This window comes from Labeo rohita, chromosome 9 (assembly GCF_022985175.1).
Source record: "Labeo rohita strain BAU-BD-2019 chromosome 9, IGBB_LRoh.1.0, whole genome shotgun sequence".
NCBI classification, from domain to species: Eukaryota; Metazoa; Chordata; class Actinopteri; order Cypriniformes; family Cyprinidae; genus Labeo; species Labeo rohita.
In genome coordinates, this window is record NC_066877.1 from 24,207,282 (window position 1) to 24,227,953 (window position 20,672).

At 35.5% G+C, this 20,672-nt stretch overlaps 1 protein-coding gene across 3 annotated transcripts in view; it reads right to left on the bottom strand.

The window, feature by feature from the left end:
* The window catches only part of ncam2 (neural cell adhesion molecule 2), a 231,796-nt gene extending 215,843 nt beyond the window's left edge, over window positions 1-15,953 (bottom strand). For all 3 annotated transcript variants that reach the window (XM_051119629.1, XM_051119628.1, XM_051119630.1), the window contains exon 1: window positions 15,722-15,953. In XM_051119629.1, the coding sequence (XP_050975586.1) occupies window positions 15,722-15,773 (52 nt within the window). In that variant the 5' untranslated portion in view covers window positions 15,774-15,953. The remainder of the gene's footprint in view (window positions 1-15,721) is intronic.
* Window positions 15,954-20,672: the final 4,719 nt, after the last annotated feature.

The window sequence follows — 20,672 nt, forward strand, 5'->3', positions numbered from 1 at the left end:
CCTTTTTACATTTAGATCCCTTAGCTGTCATTTAATTAATTTACATTGTTTTAGGTTCTTGTTTTAAGATATTTTAAGTTACCTGGTATTTCAATGAAATTACCAAAAAAAAAAAATCCCCAAAGTCTTATTGATTTTAAATGACATAAGGGTGATTAAAAGATGACAACATTTTTAATTGGGGAAACTATCCATAAATCTATAAATTAGATTGATACATCGCTTTACTTTACCTTGGTAACCACAAATTTCCTGGTTTAGCCCGACACCATGCACATCTCATTCACACTTCCTTCTCCTAGCTAACTCTTATTCACCTTACCATTGACAACCTTCCAATTTCCACCAGACTTTCTCTCGCACATTTGACACCTGCTAATCTCACCACATCACCGCTCCCGCCCTTTCCGTGCTGTTTTGATCCATTCTAACAGCAAAGCCTCCTGTGGCTCACTAACAAGCACCCTCCTGCTCTTAAAGATCACGAGTGCTCCAATTTATTTCTGCCATTGCACATCTTCCATCACTGATATCTCAAGCAACGATCCTACCAGTGGCCTTTCTCTCCACATCGACCACTTTATTCCAGAGCTGTCGTCCTCTCCCTCGGTCCAGCCTAGTTCACTAACAAGTGCCTTACCCTTGCCACACTCTCTCACCCTCGGGTAACCACTTCCCTCATTCCCTGTGGCCGGGTGACCCTTCTCTTCTTCTCTGCGCTGGCCAGCACAGAGCGCTAACAGGTGCCCTACCCAGCTAATTAACAGCGTGCGTCCTCGAGTGGCTTTGGGACGGCTCATTTGCACACGGTGGGAACCCTTTCTAATTGCATTTTCAGCAGGCTGATTAAAACCAAGCCATAAATCACTTACTGCAGCTGACTTTGAATTGAGCCATCAGGCTTGGCAATGTGAAAACAACGCTAGTTTTCCACCCAGTATGGCGTCTGTCACAGCCACACAGCCACAAAGCGAGAACTCAGGCTGTGTTGTAGAGTTTTGTAGAGCTGGGTCTTTGAGATTCTGCTACATTTTACAAAGCAAATATCATCTTGTTGTTCACTTTGTAGAATTAATTAAAGAGGGATCTACGGGCATTGATTCAGTTGAGGCATTTGCACTTGAGGAGATAAAGAGAAGGAAAAAAAACAGAGAATGGACAGGAAGGGAAAAAAACTGCCATCAGATACCTCTTACTCTTTACACAGCCTGTGTAATGAACCAGGTCTGTCCAGATCCATTGTTAATGAGGAGAAATCCCTGGTGCCAAACTTTCAGTCTGCATGGAGACATTGAGACACACACACACACACACACTGCACAAGCATACAAGGGCTGTCCACACTTATTAATTTAAAACCATGGGTGTCACATCCTATGAGAAGTAATTTACTGACATGTCATTAAAATACCAGACAGATCAGCTCTGCATTTGCTCAAATCTTCTAAAGTGATTTTTTTTTTTTACCCTGGCAATAAACATAGAAAGACTGCTAAAACTGGAACTTCGAGAATTAATCAATAAAATTAAGAAGGGCTGCAACACACAATTATTTTTACAATCAATTACTCTAACAATTATTAGACCGATTAATCGACTAATCGTTGATTATCTGACCAATTAATCAGTACTTTGATTATTCAGCTTTTGCAATTAGATACAATATTGAGTTATTCATATTATAACAGATAAATAAAAGTAATCACTTCAGCCTTTGAAAATCATATTATGTAATTACAATTATTTTGCAATTAATTTATACAAATAAATATATTTAGCACACAAAATAAGATGACAGTCAGTGAAACTCTCTTTTTCACCATTTAATTAGCTAAATGAAAAAGTAACCGAATGGCACATCATTCTGCCTAACATCTGTTGTAAGTCATATGGATAAGAAACAAAATACAGGTAAGTGATAAGATGTTTTATTTTTGGATAAACAATTTTATTCACAACATAATCTCTCTTAAACACCTTATAGGGTTATGATAATTAAAACAGTCCTGAGCTAGATCAAGCTTTGATCTCTGCAATCCAAAGTATCACTTTAATGAAATAATACGTTTTTCACACTAATAAAAAGATTTTTTCATTAGCTAGCTCCACACTGGAGAACCGCTCTATAACAGAAAATCAAGTTGTAATTCTAAAAGCAACACTGATTCGTGTTTAATATTCTAAAGCTGCTTGATTTAAGGCTATTGCATAAAGTACTATATAATAAAAGTGACGTGACTAGACTTTACTAGAGTACCAAACTGCAGAGCTCATGCAAACATCCATGTTGCTGTAATCAGATGCGTTCAAAACTACTGCTTTCTCACCGCTGTCAGTTTTTGTTATGTTTATTCCGTTACTGCGAGAAAAGCGCACAGCATATATTCACATATTCATCCAAGCACCGCTCAGCAGCTTCAGGTTCAGTTGTGTTTGATCTAAAGCACTGTCTTCTCTTGAATTGCAACCAGGAGGGCTGAATTACAGTCTTGCGCTACAGCGCCACACTGGTCGAACCGCATTATTCCAGGCTCTTAAATTAGTTCATATGAGATCAAACTACTACTCGACAACAAAAATATTTGTTAACAAATTTTTTATTGTCGACATTGTCGATAATGTTGACTGTCTCAGCCCTTAAATTAAGATAAGAGCGAAAATGTACCCAATCAGATCATTTAAAAGCATGAAGTAGCTATTTTTATTTATATTTAAGTTCTCTTCATGGGTAAAATTATCTATTGTCCAAATAATCATCATTAGAATGAACAGGACAGCAATGGCTAAAATCCAAAAAGCATGCGACACCAAACAATGCAACGAGAATAGCCTGATTCTCAAAACAAATTACTCTTATTCGACAGAGTTATCATCATCAAATCAGTCTGAAAGCTGCCCTTGCCTTGTATAAATTATAGCATTGGTAAAGGTTCTTTCATATTTAGAAAAAATGGAAATATAGAACTGAAATATATCTGAAATATACCCAAATCAAATCAAGAGCCTGTGACTCACAAACAAATGAATCAGGAAATTTCAGCATCAATAACCAGCCCTACAGGCACAATCATTCTTTTCAGTTAAATAAAGTCAGTGGTTTAAAGAATGCATACAGAATGCTGCATGATTTGAATGCAAAGGCCCCAGATTTCAAATTCTGCCCAATATATACATATACATACATTTTAGTAAACCAAAATAAACCAGTTAATATCAAAAGCAGGACCATATTTTATAGCACTTCTCTAAACGTAGAACTGCAGCATGATCAATGTCACGTTTTAAACACGTTACGCATTAAAAGATTAGTTCACTTCTGAAATAAAAATTTCCTGATAATTTACCCACCCCCATGTCATCCAAAATGTTCATACCTTTTTTCCCTTAGTCAAAAAGAAATTAAGGTTTTTGAGGAAAACATCCCAGATTTTTTCTCCATATAGTAGAGTTCAGTGGAAGCCAACGGGTTAAAGGTCTAAAGTGCTGATCGGTCATTTTCTATTTAAAAAAATAATAATTAAATAAAAAAAAAATTAAATACTTTTTAACCACAAATTCTCACCTTGCACTAACTCGACTTCATGCATTACATAGTCACGTAGGTAGGATAGTGCCACATGTGACCTTTCCAACTTGACTACGTAATACGTGAAGTCAAGCTAGTGCAAGACAAGCATTTGTGGTTAAAAAGTATATCTTTTTTGGAAAATTATCAATCGTTTTACTAGATAAGACCCTTATTCCTCAGTCGGGGTAATGTAAAGCCCTTTGAAGCTGCATTGAAACAATTTGAACCTTCAACCCGTTCAGTTTGGACCTTCAACCCTATATGGAGAAAATATTTTCCTCAAAAACCTTAATTTCTTTTTGACGGAAGAAAGACATGAACATCTTGGATGACATAGGGGCGAGTAAATCATCAGGAGATTTTTGATCTGGACGTGAACCAATCTTTTAATTAGCATATATTTGAAAAACACGTTACAGGCATATAGTAAAATGTGAAAAACGCTAAACAAATAAATTTGACTTGACTCTAACAACTTCCACAATTTCTCTTCCTTGGCATCCATAAAATGACGGATGTAACAAATGACATCTATTTTTACAGCCAACAGCACTGTGTACCAAACCTGCCAAGGAACCATGTGTATCTTAAAAATAAGACATTGTAGGCAAAGATTTATTATCAATATAATGATTCCCTATCTCAGGTTCAACATTTCCACACTTCACACTGCAAATAATAGTATGAAAACGATTACCAAAAGCTGTTAAGTAGCACGGTAGTACAACAGCGAGACGTCCAGGAAAATCAGAGCCACTGCCAAAAAAAAACCCCATCAGATAAGCATCGTCAAGCTCTACGTAACGCATTCAGAAACACATTTAACATTACGAAAAGCAGTCCTATTCCCACAGACACACTGATCTGTGGCTACATTAATCATTAAAGCAACAACTGTCACATGATACGACTTATCTGTGCTTTAAATAATGATCCTCCGTGTGCGGCACTGCACAGACAGTGGCTGGCCATGAAAGCTTTCATCACAGTGATGAAATGTTCTTCGGTTGTACTGTGGCAGCAGGGCCAAACAGAGCTTTAATCATTCATTTACTTCTCCCTGGAAATACATATCATATTTACTCCTTAAAAGCAGCTATCGATGTTCGTCTCGCATGTCGCTGTAGCAGTTCTTAAATTCAGGGCCATGCAAATATGTTCAGAGGTCACTTTCCAATGTCAAACTGCATTATCACTGGAAGCACACACAGACCTGAGTCTGGTTATAATTACACAGAGAGTTTGAGACCGCATAGGGATAAAACAGCCCTGATAATGTCCTTGGCATATCTCTGTTTGAAGCTAAACATATTCCATTTCACAACGACTGTGGGGAAGAATATATTTTTTATATGAAGTAACCTATAGAGTGTGACTGAATCTGAGTCAAGCTTTTCCAACAGTACATATGCATCACTCACAGCGACCCGAGCTGTATTATGCTTAGCAGTAATGGTCGGTTGCAGGTTGATATGGGAGCGGTTAAAAATCCTCCCAACGGTCCTCATTATTGCCATTGTTTGGAGCCATAAGGCATAGCAGCCCAGAACAGTGTCCCAAGCTAGCTGGAGCTCATTGTACAACATTTCAGGAGACATATTTTCATAACTCGCACATTCTTTTCATTCAATTCTGCTGGTCTTTCTCCCTCTATCACTCACTTGCTGTTCTAGGAGACAGACTGGCACCTCTTAAAAAGGTTAAGCAGTGCTTTTGAGTTTCAGAGGGATAATGCAAGCTGATTGCTGAACACACTTACCACAATGCCATTTTATTGCAGAAAATGAATCCTAACACTGCAGGTTCAAAGCAGACATGTGGTTGGAGGCCAGGTTTATTTAAGACATATTTTTTAAAATGTGCTTGAATGTCTGCACAAAATGCTACAAAAGAAAAAAAAAAGAAAAAAAAAAACACACTGACTCACCATTTCTTCAGTTTTTACCATTTTTACCATTTTTTTGCCTTCACAAGTTAATTTTAAGTGGTCCTGCAGTGTGACAAATTACTTATTATAAGTAAAAAATGTTCCATGAAGTCTCTTAAATAACATGAACTCATAAAAGCTTTGAATTAGCATTACAAGAATTAACATAGCACTTCACATGTCACACCTCAGGTTATCTTAACCTCCCAAATGCATTTCAATTTCGAGCCTCATTTTTGTTTCATTCATCACAGAAACTGTAAAAGATGGTCAGATGAAATTCACTATCCATCCCCCAAGGAGAATGGAGCCATTAACAATATTTGTTGCCTTACTTAAAGTCACCATGTCAGAAATTATGACAGATCTTTTCTTTCGTATTGCCAAGTATATCTGAGTAAAACTGATTATTGAAAAATGAAATAAATAAATACAGGGCGAGGACTTCAATCCATCACTTGTTGATTGGATGGAGGCAGATGAATGTGAGCTTGCAGTCAATTAATCCCTTAAGCATCCTTCATATAGCAGCCCTTAATTTGTCCTTTGTGGACAAATTTGGGCAAGAAGATCTCATCTGTGCTCCCAATTGTTATTTTTATTTATTTATTTTTTTTGTCTGTTTGTTTGTTTTTTGTTTTTTAAATAAATGTCATATTACTGTCTTCGATAAAATAAAAACTATCAATTTATTATTTATCAAAGTTTGGTGAAATTTATCAAAGTTTGGTGACATCTGGTGACATATGATGGTATAAAAATATAAAAATATTAAAATGATCAATACCCATTATATGGCTGTAGTACTCAACGGCTGCATATAGGCTGAAATGTTGTGACAAACTTAACTTCTTAAGTTTCTCACAAGTTAAAAGTGTAGAATTAAAAAAAAATGTGTTGGGTGAGACTAAGATGCCAAAATATGCTTACAGACAAATCTGAAGTGGTTTTTAATTAATCTGTAAAAATAATATTCCCTTTTTCAAATCGAGCCATTCTCAGATGCCTCTTGTTGTGGTGTCACACCCACAGAGGCCACTCCCACGACAGTTGATTGACATGAGCGTCTTACCTCAGATCAGTTGTAACAATCCAACCTCCATGTTTTGATGCCGGAGCAGGGATGTAAGTTAGACAAGAATTAAGCAAATGAGGTGTTGTGTTGCTGGATGTAATAATGAACGTAGTGGTCGTCATTTACTCCCGACATCTGAGCTGCTGAAGATGCAGTGGATTACGTTTGTTTGTAAAGGGATCTACATAAATGCGTCTATGTTTGCACGAATCATACATGATCCAGCTTCACTTACAGCAGAAGTGAGTATAAGGGGTTTTTTTATGAATCTTTGTGATCACCTTTCCTAATAATGTGCTAGTTAGCAAGTTTAGCGGCTAAACGCGGTAAACAGGCTTGTCACTCCACAGAGAGAAGAGAGGGGCGGGGCGAGCAGATCTCATTTGCATTTAAAGCAGCCTCGACCAGAATGGGGTGATTTTTGCAGAGCTCATTTTGACAAGGTAAAAAGGGTGTTGTTTTACATTGAGAATTTTTAACCAAAGTATATTATAGACTTTTCATTAAGACCCTAAAGAATCATATCAACTTGTAGAAAATGGGCATCCGATGACCACTTTAAAAACTTAAGTTCAGCAGCTGCCTTAAAATTTTAAGTTAAATCAACTTAAAACTTAAAGTGTTTCTTAACTTTGTTAAATTAAGTCAAAAAAATGTTTGTGTGTTCAGGTTAACTTAAGAAAAGTAGTCTCGTATCGCTCAGATTTGGGAAACTATTTAAAAAAAATAATAAAAAAGAAGCAGCAAAATGATTTTGCCCAAATTTGTCCCAAAGGATGTTTGAGGGTTAAGAAAGAAGTTGAGTTTAAGTGGACGAAATAATTGGGAAGCAGACAAAAAAGCTAAATTACGACATTTTGATTAAAAAAAAATATGCATGGATAAATTATTCACAAAAGAAATCAATAAGATGCATTTAGAAAAATAAATTTCATGTCAACTCTAACGAGCACTGAAAACAGATCACATCGACCCAGTCACATCTCATTTCTCACACTGACACCACATTCCAAAACCCAAATTTCCTCCTCTTGATTATCTTTAGTCATAGTCCTTCTAAACATATGACGCAGCATGCTGGTTGTTTGACGGTCACGTAGTGTAACACTCTCATAGTAGTTAAGGATATGGATATACGAGACCTAAACCTTACAGCCTTGCACGGCCTATGCTCATTTTTTATTCTCTAACTTTTTATGGTCTCGATTCATCACTGTCCTCTAATCTAAATGTGGTGTACACTTGTGAAGAGGGTGTTTGCTGCCAGCACTTCGCCGCTGGGAAAAAATGGCAGACGGCTCTCCAGAGTCTCTTTACTCTCGTATCTGACCACTAGAACCAATTATCTCTAAAATGTCCAAGTCTGAGAACCAAGCCATTTCTTAAATGCATTGGTGGTCTCAGATTCAGACTCACTCAATGTAACAGATGTAGACACCACTGAGCAAAACACAATAGTGGACTATTTTACCACATGTCCATAAAGCTAGAGCATCAACGATCACTGGCATACAAGATCAATATGGCTGCAATCTTGCACCTGCGAAAAACTGACTGAAATACTATATTTCATAAGTTCTGAATATTTAAACAGAAGCAAAATACTTTGTAAAAAGTGTGAGTTTGAATTCATTTCAACAACTATTGGCCTGACTGGGCATTCAAATAAAATAACATTCATATAGTAAACAATAACATTAGTATAAATAATGAGGAGAGAACAAGATCAACCATGTTGTATGTTTAAACCATCATAATCATGGTTGAAAGGTGAAAGCACAACTAGTTTTAATAGATTGGAGTACTGGTGGGTATCTATAGAACAATCGAGAGAGAACACCCATTAAAATCATTTCACTAACAGTGAAATTGCACTCTATTCTATGGAGCGGCATGCTGACTCTTAATACTTTTTAAATTGATTTTCATATAGAACTCCCGCGGGGGGCAATTCCATTTCCATACGAGCTTGTGTGGCACTCTATTCACTCAATTAATCGCATAATACGATCAATTTCTGCACCAAGAGAAGTCACACGCCAGCGTGTTCTTATAAGAACAGCTTAGTGTTTTAGCCTTTTTATAGCACACTCCAAGCTCTGTTACATAGTGTAAAAACACAGAAAACATGGCTGGAAAAATGGCAGCATTTTGATATGTCATCCCTTGAGCTACAGGAGGGCTAAGAGTAACACTGTAATTTTAAAAGTTCGCCCAGAGCTGGTGATATACAATACAGCAGAACCCTGTAATTGTCTTTGAGAGTGAATACAAAGAAGAGAGGATTCCTGTCATTTGACTTATCAGCAGGGATATCTTAAGAATCCTAAATAGTCATTCTGTTATTGACAGCATGAAAATATCACAAGCTCTATTAAAGAATATTCAGGCTCTCCTATTATTTGTTCAGGTGTCAAAATGCGCTAAATGTTTCAATGTATTCTAAATGGTCAACAATAATTGAACAGTTCATTTGCAAAAACAGACTCCATTTTTAAAAGTTTTTCAAATATCATGTATTTTTTTGTTTTGTTTTGTTTTTCTTTTTTTAAATTCTGCATTCCATGTAATATCAATCAAACTGCAGTTGGGTTGTTTTGATTAAATAATAATAACTAAAAAATACAGCTAACTATATCATCAACTTTAATAAAAATAATTATAAAAGAATTATAATTATAATATAATATAAATATTTTTTATAAAAATAAAAGTTGGTACAGTAGGTTTTCAAAAGCAAGATACAGTTTAGGTTAAACTGTCAAAGTTAGCTGTAAAAATGCTTTGGAATATTTATTATAAAAGTACAATACAAATAAATTTAAAATGTTTCTCTTTAATTTTACATTTCTAACATTAACATTGGACAAGAAAAATGTGCACCTAATACACATTTCATCTATAATTTCCAGATAATGTTATAAAAAATAATAAGTAAATATAGATTTACATGAAAATATAGTGCTAGAAATTATTTTCTTCTTTTTTTTTCTTTATACATCAAAATTTGCAGTTGGTAAGAATTTTAACATTTTGAATTTTAATGTGTTGGGAGAAATCTCGCTTATGCTTAAAAAGGATGAATAAATTTAATCAAAAGTACCACGTATAATTTTAAATAACTGTTTTCTATTTCAAGATGCATTTTATTCCTGTGATGGCAAAGCTAAATTCATTTTCAACAGCCATTATTCCTATTTTTACTGTCACGTGTTCTTTCAGAAATCATTCTAATATGCTGATTTGGTGCTCAAGAAACAATTATTATTATCACTATTGTAATACTAATGATTCTAACTATGTTGGGGGCAAACTAACTTATTCTGTATTCTTTGGTGAATAGAAAGTTCAAAACATTTGAAACTCATAGTATGATTTGAGATATTAGTCATGAGATCCAGAGCTGTTCATATTTTAAAGCAGAGAACACGGTCACACTTCCATGAACAACTCAAGTGCACCATGACTCAGCCATTGAAAGGCTCCCTTTTTACTTCCATTGACTTTTTTGTGTTTGCATTTATCTAATGATGTTTTCTATCCCCTAATATAACCCTTCACAGAAAAAAACATTTTTGTTACGACTCTATTTAACATGTATTTTAGTATGCATTCTGCTTTTCTCATGAAGGCCATTGTGAATTTATGTTTTAATATCTTTGCTAAAAGGCATTTGGTCCCCACGATGTAGGCCAATCCTGACCCACACATGCTTTCATTCCACTCACTTACAACCACATCCCACAGAAAAACCATCAGAGAGGATGTAACGGCATTCTAATCAAAGCACTACACATTCACACACACATACATCGTACAATTCCAGGGCATAAATCTATTAATGCTCCACTGTTAGCATTCATTGGGAGATTTGGAGGAATCCCTTCATTATAGCACTTAACACCTCGAAGGACTATGTCCACTGAGACCAGCACTGCACACAATTTATCACCGGGAGCTTCAATGAAGCTAGACACACGCGCACACACACACACAAACACTGCTATAAGCCAACCTACAATAACAAAGACCTGAGAGCCAAGAGCTAGAGTACTAATGGATATCAGCACAGCAAATTGCTCTCCCTCTCTGAAGACAATCCAACAATCCTGCAAACAAAAAAGAGTCAAAAGACAGTACAGCCTTTCTTGAGACTATCAGAAATCAGGGCCCAGCTATAAAAAAAATCCCAATCACCCAGACTTTAGCAACAGCCCTAGAGGTGTACCATCCAAGAGGCAGGTGCTGCGTAGTGATGAAATTCATGAGAGAACACCAAGCTAAATTATAGTTTAACTGACATCACACGCTCACTCTAACAAGCCTATATCATCAAGGGATTGCACTCACGATAAACTGATGAACAAGCCAAGGTTCATTGCAACTGTCAGTCACAAAAATCTTCCAAAGACAACAAGAGAAGCACTAATTACCAAAGGTTTCTGAGTGGGATGTGGTTAAGCTAGAACAGACATCATAATGTGATGCTTGTGAGGTACTTGGCTCAAATTAAAAGCAGTTGGCATGCAGATTATTAATGTACTCTTTAAAAAATTCTTAATAAATAAAGTATATATATATATCCAACACCACCTTGCTTGGGGCAAAAAATGTTCATTATTTTAAAACTAGCAGTGGGGGTTTTAATTACCATCGGTAATTTGAATCCTTTGACTGAAAAAAGATTCATACAGTGATCCTTTCTGCAGGTTGGTGGAGACAAGTTAAGTGTCTTTTTGTGTCATGAATGAGTCATTGAATCATTCAAGGGTTGTTCACACTGGCAGCGATTGGCAGTGACACAGCAACCGGAGGTTATTCATTTTCTAAGAAAGAGTGGTATGAGTCAATTCATGCAGACGAGCAGCAACAGATCCAGCAACTAAGGTTGGGAGTCCAGCAAGTTATACAGCACCTGATACAAGGTAAATGGGAACAATTACTACCAATTAGTGTTGCACAATATACTGGTACTTAAAAAGTATCGCGATACCCTGCTTTTAAAAATGGTATGATTCTGCATTTTACTAGTACCGTTACTTTAAGAATGCATTTTAATAAGAGCCGTATTTCTGCGTGTCTGTGTAAGTGAATGGCAGTTTTGTTTACTACACACATACGCGTGACACTCGCTGTTTTCAGCCTCTGCCGCCTCAATATATGAGTACATGAACACACTATATAATGTAATATATAATATATAATATATAATATATATATATATATATATATATATATATATATATAAAATGAAGACCCTAAAGGTCTTCACAGTAACCCATCTAAATAAAAGTTCGTTTTAACTTGACAGTCAGAAATATATAAATATATTACTTAATGTAAAGATACTACTACTACAACTAATAATAAAAATATTATTAAAACCTAGCAGAACCTATCAAATCTAACTGTCCTTTATAAATTCATTAGACATGCTTTTGATTATTAAAATGTAATGAAACTATTAAAATATAATCCAGAAAATTAATGGAAAACAGAAATTCACAAACAAAACTGCATTTGAGAAAAATAATAAAAGGTATTTCATAGGGCCTTAAAAACATGTAATTTTTGTTAAACTTTTAATAAATTGCTGTTAAATTCTGCAAGTTTCATTCATTTTCATTAATTAGACATGCTTTTTGATAAATAGTTTTTTAATGTAACTATTAAAATAGAGTCTAGAATAATTCAAATGGAATTTAGGAAAAAATAAAACACATTTCATAGGGCCCTCTTTATTTCATCTGTGTCTTTGTTTTATTGCAGGTGTCCTTTAGTTTGTTACTTGCATCTAGGTTCTTATTATCAATAACAAAGGTAAAATAAAAAATGATTATGTCATGATATAAATTGCTGTTGTGAAATAAAATTACTATATCATGAAGTAAGATTTGGCTTTATCCTTTAACTTACCAATATAGCAAAGATCTCTACATTCCTGTAGGCTCGATAGTTGTTCACCATAATCCTGTGTGGTGGCACTGGCATGTGAATATTTTTATTTTATTATTATTATTATTTTTTAAAGGGGGGATGAAATGCTTTGTTTTAATAGATAAAATAACTATGATCTCCATTTGGATCATCTATTATTTAATTACTTTTCCTGTTGTTCTATGTTTTTTTCGTAGTATCGGTTCAGTAGTATCGTGATATTTTAGTCAGGTATTGTATCGAAGTCAAAATTTTGGTATCGTGACAACACTACTACCAATAGTACAGTGTGTGAAAATCTTCCAGTGATTTAATCGCTGCCTGTGTAAACGGGACTTTGTTAATAGTTGTTCTTCAGTGAATCAAGTCTTATTATCCCTGTATCAATCTACATAAAAAGACAACATAATAATAGCCTAGAGTTTCAATTATATGTCTCAAGTAATTTTGACGACGATCTTAATTCTTCAACACATGAAAAACTGAAGGAACGACATGCCTCTTGTTAAATCTGTCATCAAATATTCAACTGAGATCATTTGTTTATTCAATGTACTCAAGAACAATATATCCCAGTTCATTTATGAATGAGATGTTCCTTCACCAAGCCTAACCACTAGTTGCAAGACATGCTAGTTCACAGAATACACTAAATTTGCTTTTATGCATACAGTTAAAGGTAGGTAAGCAGGCAAGCTCTTCCAACAGGATTTGGAAAAGATTCGAGCCACCACTTTTAACAAAACACAAATGCTGCTTTCAAGTGCACCTGAAAAGCTCATCACAGATTTCAGTTTTGTATCATTTTGTTTATGTTTAATCACTTCAAATTGCATATGTTCAAGTACCTTCGTACATGGCACTTTGGTATTATAGTGCAGGGGTTCTCAACTCCAGTCCTCGGGACCCACTGCTCTGTACATTTTGTACGCGTCTCTTACCTGACACAATGGATCTCCATCCTAACAAGCTGATGATCTGAATCAGTTGCGTTACATAAGGGAGACATTCAAAATGTGCAAAGCAGTGGGTCCCAAGGACTGGAATGGGAGAACCACTGTTATAAAGGGTTTGTCATGGTTTGGTCAGTTACCCAGATGCACGGCCATATTGGAGATACTCAGATGTAAACAACAGCATTGATTGCACAATTAACGTACTAATGAATGAAAAAACGTGTGGAAGCTGCTTAATCATATAGAGAAGGAGTTACTAAGTAGGAAAGGGTGCAATATTTCGACAAACTAAAGTTTACAGGTGGTAAAGACACGCAGGAGCAGTATTAATTAAAATATTAGCCTAATATTTTACCTACCTGACCGGCAAACAAAATCCTGGTTCTGTTTGGCCAACCACAAACATTCCTTACAACTTTTGGCAGTCTATAGTACTCCAAATGTTTTTTCCCGGTCCAACCGATTAGTACAGCAAAAAATTGCTGTTTTTATACTTCTGTAATGTTTTTTAGTCAATATTAAATTACTGAAAGAACTGAGTTTCACTTTGTAGTGTATTTGTTTTTTTAGGTTTGATATGTTTTCAAAGTAACTTGAAAGTAAAGTAATTAGTAATCTGATTACTTTTTTTACATGCAGTAATCAGTAATGTAATCAAATTTCAATTTAAAAATAGTATAATTAATCAGCGCATTCAGTTGTTCAAAACTGATTACTGTCCATTGACCATTTTCAGCAGTAATAATCAGCAAAAGAATCAGAGTTCTGTACAGTTCAGCGGGACTGTTTACCTTCAGTGCTGCCAATATGACCGAAAACACTCCACTGAAAATCATCATTAAATAAATAACTTTGTAAATCATCATTCACAACAGACATGCTTGATGACACCATGTTTCACATGCAAATCCGAATTTAAAATATTTTTTTACCCGCTTGTGCATGTGCTCAAAAGGCCACTTGAAGGCCCCAAGTGTGTTCATTTTAAAATATGCTGGACCTGCATTTCAACACACTTTACGCCAATTAAGGCTAGCTAAATAAATACATAAATAAATTCAACATGCTTAAGTCATACTAAATAAATATGGGATCACTTTATGACCACTTCAGCTCTTATTGTGAAAAGTGTAGTGGCTAATATCAAATTCCATATGAAAATGTACCCATAAAATGTAATTTTGTAGGGGCAGCGTGGAATTTACAGTAGTTTCATTGTTTATCGGTTGGCTAGCATGTCAGCTAGTCTCGCTCTGACTCAAACCTGCATTGTGTAAACAAAAGGGAGGTCTCTGAAGTTGGATGAAGACTAACCGTCATTTAAATCTGAGGCTCTGCCGTCCAACGATTTCCTACTAGATCCATTCCATTTCTGTCCTGGCACACATTGGTAGTGCTTGATGATGGTGGTCGCGCTTTCTAAATGGGTTAATATGTAGCGCTCTACCCCCACCTGCCGTCGCATGAGAAGTACCAGCCACTAAAATACACACACACTTTACAAGACTTTGGCAGCTGATGTTCAAGTTCAAAGACGCACTTGAGTCACTGGAGCCGTGTTTTAAAGTACATGCATCAACTGATGTGTGTTTATGATTGACACCTGCACAAATCCTGCATAAATGTAACATTTATTTTGGTTATCTCAAAAAAACAAACTCTTCACTCTGCTACTGTAACGGAATCATTTTACATTTTAAGACACATTTAAGAATGTGTGTGTGTGTGTGCATGTATGTATGTATGTATATATATATATATATATATATATATATAATTTTCTTCTCTCATTCACATACTTCTGTATATACCCAAATGATGCAGAAATGATACACACAAAATCAGTCATTTTACTTTTTTCCTCACATGAATTCCGATGCAAAGCGTGCCGTATGTGTACATGTAAAAAGTTGCTTTTTGCCTGAATTACGATCCAATTGCAATCCATATCTAAAGCTAGCAAACACCAGATCTCCTCCAGACCACCTCGAGAACCGTCTGCAAGAATTCTCACGAGTCTCTGATAACAAGTGCAAACAGAGAGGCTTTGCACTGTTAATAAAAGGTAAGCTTAATCTATCAAAAGAAATGTTTTCTCCAAAGGGACGTGCCCAAACTGCAAAGCAGCACACAACAAATCCGCCCCACTCCTCGTACGTCCCCCTCATTCAGAAAGACCCCTTCAGTGCAATCCTGGCTGAGAGCAAGTCTATTTTCTCACACTTCTCATTTTCATGCTTACAATCACGCGTCCATACCTTGACTGCCACCGACGAGCAATCCGAGGAAACAGAGGACGGTCCGAATCATTTTCAGCAGGTCCTGATGGACAGCGGCCAGTGCTCGAAGTGAGTTGAACGGACGCTGGACGCTGGTTCTCCCTCTCCGCGCGTGTCAGTCGCTGGCGCGCACGAGCTCGCTCACTACTCACTCGCTCACTGTCTGCCACAAACGGGATCTGTTGAGGAGCTGTAAGCAGCTGCCTCAATGCAGTACTCTTTCAAATGCGCCGAACCAGCCCAACCTACCAGCAGCAGTGCATCGCGGCAGGTAGAAACCAATGCCCATCATCAATTCAGTCATAGGTATTGATTCCTGAGCAGCCGCACATAAACAGTGAGGTCCTGAAGTCTGAAACTACATTAAAAATCAGATTTTTTTCCCTCATTTTTTTTTTCTATTTTTGTTTTTATGATTTTGAGAAACGAATCAAAGAAGTTTCATGATTTGAAAAATTTAAAAATGTATTTTTAGATATTTAAATATTTTCAAAATATTTAGCAAATCTTTCTAGGTTACTAATTGTGACACTGATCATGCAAACTCCCGAAAAAAAAAGTCGGAAGTTTTTGCTTAATAAATGGTTATCCTTAGGATTTTCTCAAATCATTTTGCATTTTCATCTATCTACACTGATAAAATTGATTCTGTGGCGAGGTAAATACAACAAAAAAATTAAAAATAAATAAATATTTCTATATGAAAAGTTAGTTCAGGCAATAATTTGAAATATACTTTAAAAAAGTGAATTTTATATTAGTATTCAATTTAAAGGAGAAGTCCACTTCCAGAACAAAAATTTACAGATAATCTACTCACTCCCTTGTCATCCAAGATATGTCTTTCTTTCTGCAGTCATAAAGAAATTCTGTTTTTTGAGGAAAACATTTCAGGATTTCTCCATATAGTGGACTTCTTTGGTGTCAGTGAGTTTGAACTTAGAAAATGCAGCTTCAAAGGGCTCTAAACAATCCCAGACAAGGAAGAAGGGTCTTATCTAAAAAAACGATTGGTTATTTTCTAAAAAATAAAAATGACAAATTATATACTTTTTAAACTCAAATGCTCATCGTGTCTAGCTCTGCATGTACTCTGTGTATTCTGGTTCAATAGGGTAGGTCGAAAAATGGATTTTGAAGTTGGAGGAGAAAAAAAGATGTTCGAGTTTTTTGACATACTCTAACTGTATTGAAACGGAATGCACAGAGTACACGCAGAGCTACACAAGACGAGCATTTGAGGTTTATATATATATATATATATATATATATATATTTGAGGTTATATATATATATATATATATATATATATTCCTCGGCTGGGATCATTTAGAGCCCTTTGAAGCTGCATTTAAACTGCATTTTTAAAGTTCAAACTTGCGGGCACCATAGAAGTCCACTATATGGAGAGAAATCCTGAAAGGGGTTCCTCAATAAACATAATTTATTTACGACTGATGAAAGAAAGACATGAACATCTTGGATGACAAGGGGGTAAGTAAATTATCTGTAAATTTTTGTTCTGGAAGTGAACTTCTCCTTTAAACTTGTAGAATTTAAAGCGTTGAATAAAATTAAGTAAAACCCACTCAACTTTTCTAATACTGGTATTCCCATCATGCACTGGAGCATGAATAATTAGTAAAGTTGTTTCATCATTGATTTTGTTGTTAGGCTTAGTAACTTGTGATTAAAAAAAGTACTTAAAATGTGTAAGTGCAAATTGTTGCAAAGATTTTATCAAGTATTTCTATCTGTCTATCTATCTATATCTCTATCTATCTATCTATCTATCTATCTATCCATTTGTTTTCATTCATTTTATTTTATTTTATCATCCAAAGTTTTGGTCACTGAGCCATTTCCCTTTTGGGTTGTTTATCTAATTCCAAACAGGACCGTAATGTAACTTAAAACCCTCCAAAGACCTCCATCCAGCTGAGCCATTACATCAAGCTACATTCATTAACTTGCTCCCTTAAGGTCCACTTGGTTGGAGGGTGTGCAAGAGCACACCTCTTTCATAATGAGAAATTAAGGTGTAGAGCTTTAAGGGAGTAAAAACACAATTTTTCGTGTCCCTGTTGACAGGAGTGACTCATACCTTAGCATGGGTTAAAACATGATACCGGTATAACTAGCTTAAACCAAAAAAAACCCCATCAAATTAACATACTGCATTGCATTTCTCCATTTCATAATTGCTTTTTTATTTACTCCTTATATCACACGCATAAATTTACACAAAATTGGTGGCAAGAAAAATGTATGCGACTTTAAAAATACCTCCATTTCACCTTGACATAACACATACTCCCTGCAGAGAGGATGAGATTCCGGAGGAGAGGCTTAGTGTATGTTTAGGTAAAGCATGGCTATGGTTCTATTTACCGGCAGCTTAGTGATGTTTGTTTATCTAAGGAGATGTTGCAGGCACTGTCATGGAAAAAAGCTGTTGCATTAACGCAGAGAGGAGCAGAGCCATGGCAGTGAGCCACTTCATACAAATCTGGAGAGAACAGCATTAATTTCAGGGCAAATTCTGTCAAATATTGGTTTCAAAACAGATGAATCCAAATCGAATTTTGTAGGCTCATCTATAATGTACAGTTAGTAGAGTATAGCAAATATGTCAAAATATAAAAACAAACTCTAAGCTACAACAAGTCCCGGTAGATGAAATGCTTGTAATGTCTAAGAATGCATTTTTGAAGCAGAAACTTTTCTGACAAATGTGATTTTTTTATATTCTTTTTTTCCCCATAATATTTTATGATTTTTATACCAATTTCCTAATCGTGCCTCAATTGCACTAAAAGGTGAAAGAATTTACCAAAAAGAAAAGTGGTTGAGTGCAACAATCACCTTCCACTTTGATAACAAAGGCTTATTCATAGAGTTCCCAGGCTGCAAGGTTTGCAGCTGAGTCTGAAGTGATAAGAGTCAGCTTTGACTCCGAAATAATGTCTGAAAAATGTCCTCAAGGCTGGCGTCCCGCTACTTTAGTCAGCTGAATAGCCATGTTTCTTCTAGGATCTAAACGTTTAATGTATCTCAAGCAAATCTCTTCGGCTTCTTGTCATTCTGTTTCATGGATGCTTTCTGATCCATTTAGAACATAAATGAGAGGGGAAAACGGAATATATAAATCAGGAACGAGTAGCATTTTCAAATGGCTACTTAAAAGATAAAATGTGTTCTTTTATTTATGGCTGCATGGTCCACTTCTGTTGGGACACATGATGTTGATCTCTGAAATAAATTACATTAATGCTAATGAGACAATTTTTTTTTTTTTTTTTTTTTGCTATGCTTCTGAACAGCAATATACACAATGACAACTATTCCTATTATCTATGAACATATTTTGAATAACTTCTTTCATTTCCTAAAGGACTGATTGAAATGGACAGAGCCAAATACATATTTGGGCGTAATAGATTCAACAGTTGTTTTCCAAATGAAGTTATTATGCTTATTATGCTTAAAAGCTCCATGATGAAGAGGAAAACCTCTCAATTTCAAGCTCGTCTGCCCCTGACAGACACAACACTTTGTAACCCTCCAGATAACATCATTAATGATTATAAGTGGAATGAATACTTTGTCACAGTCAAATGCTCTGCATACAAGTCACATAAAAGGGGCTTTAAACAGGACGCTGAGACACACAGACAGTGTAGATATGAGATTAATGATTCAGAATGAGCGGCTGTGATTGAGGTTTCCTGCGTATCGCAGACCAGTTCAGAGCATTTTCTATGGCTATGCCTGCCTGGAACAGAAAATCATGAAACAGAATGCAAGCACTTCCTACATACTGGACTACAGTTTTATGCGAAAGTTTGGGAACCACTTGCAGAAAAATGTGAATAATTTTAACAAAATAAGAGAGATCATACAAAATGCATGTTATTTTTGATTTAGTACTGTCCTGAATAAGATATTTTACATAAAAGATGTTTACATATAGCCCACAAGACCAAAAAAATAACTGAAATGATTCAAATAACTCCCCAATGCATTAAGAGCCAAAAACTTTTGAACAGGATGAAGATGTCCAAATTGTTCTTATTTTGTTGAAATATAATTTTTTTGCATGTATTTACCTTGATCTTCAAATTCAAAAAGTTTTCACCCCCCAGCTCTTAATGCATCGTGTTTCCTTCTGGAGCATCAGTGAATGTTTGAAACTTTTTTTAATAGTTGCATTTGAGTCCCTCAGTTGTCCGCAGTGTAAAAAGATGGATCTAAAAACCATACAGTCACTGCTGGAAAGGGTTCAAATACACAAAAGATGCTGGAAAACTGAAAAATCTGCAGGACCTGGAGGATTTTTCTGAAGAACAGTGTTCGGTTTAACTGTTCAGAACAAACAAGGGACTAATGAACAACCATCACAAAACAAAAAACAGTCGTAGATCATCCAGGTAACCACACACAGTATTAAGAACCAATGGTTCCAAAACTTTTAAAGAGGGTTATTTTAATGATTTCAGCAATTATTTGGTCTTGTGGACTATATGTAAACATCTTTTATGCAAAATATCTTACTCAGGACAGTACGAAATAAAATATAACATGCATTTTGTATGATCTCTCTTATTTTGTTAAAATGATTCACATTTTCACAGATTCTGCAAGAGGTTCCCAAACTTTCACATAAAACTGTATATAGATGGCTCAAAACATTTAAGAACAAGTTTTATGGTCAAGGTAGTGAGTGAAGCAAAGTTGAACTGAGCAAAGTCACAACGTATTGTAAATCATCCTTGTATTTTAAAATGAATTCCATGATTTAAAACAGCAGTTTTAATCTGTTGGTTTTAAGAGGGTCACAGACAAGGGGTAAGGACAATGCAAAATCCAGTTTATTAAATACATGTTAAATTATAGTAAGAACCAGAGTTAGTTTTTGCTGTGAAACGCT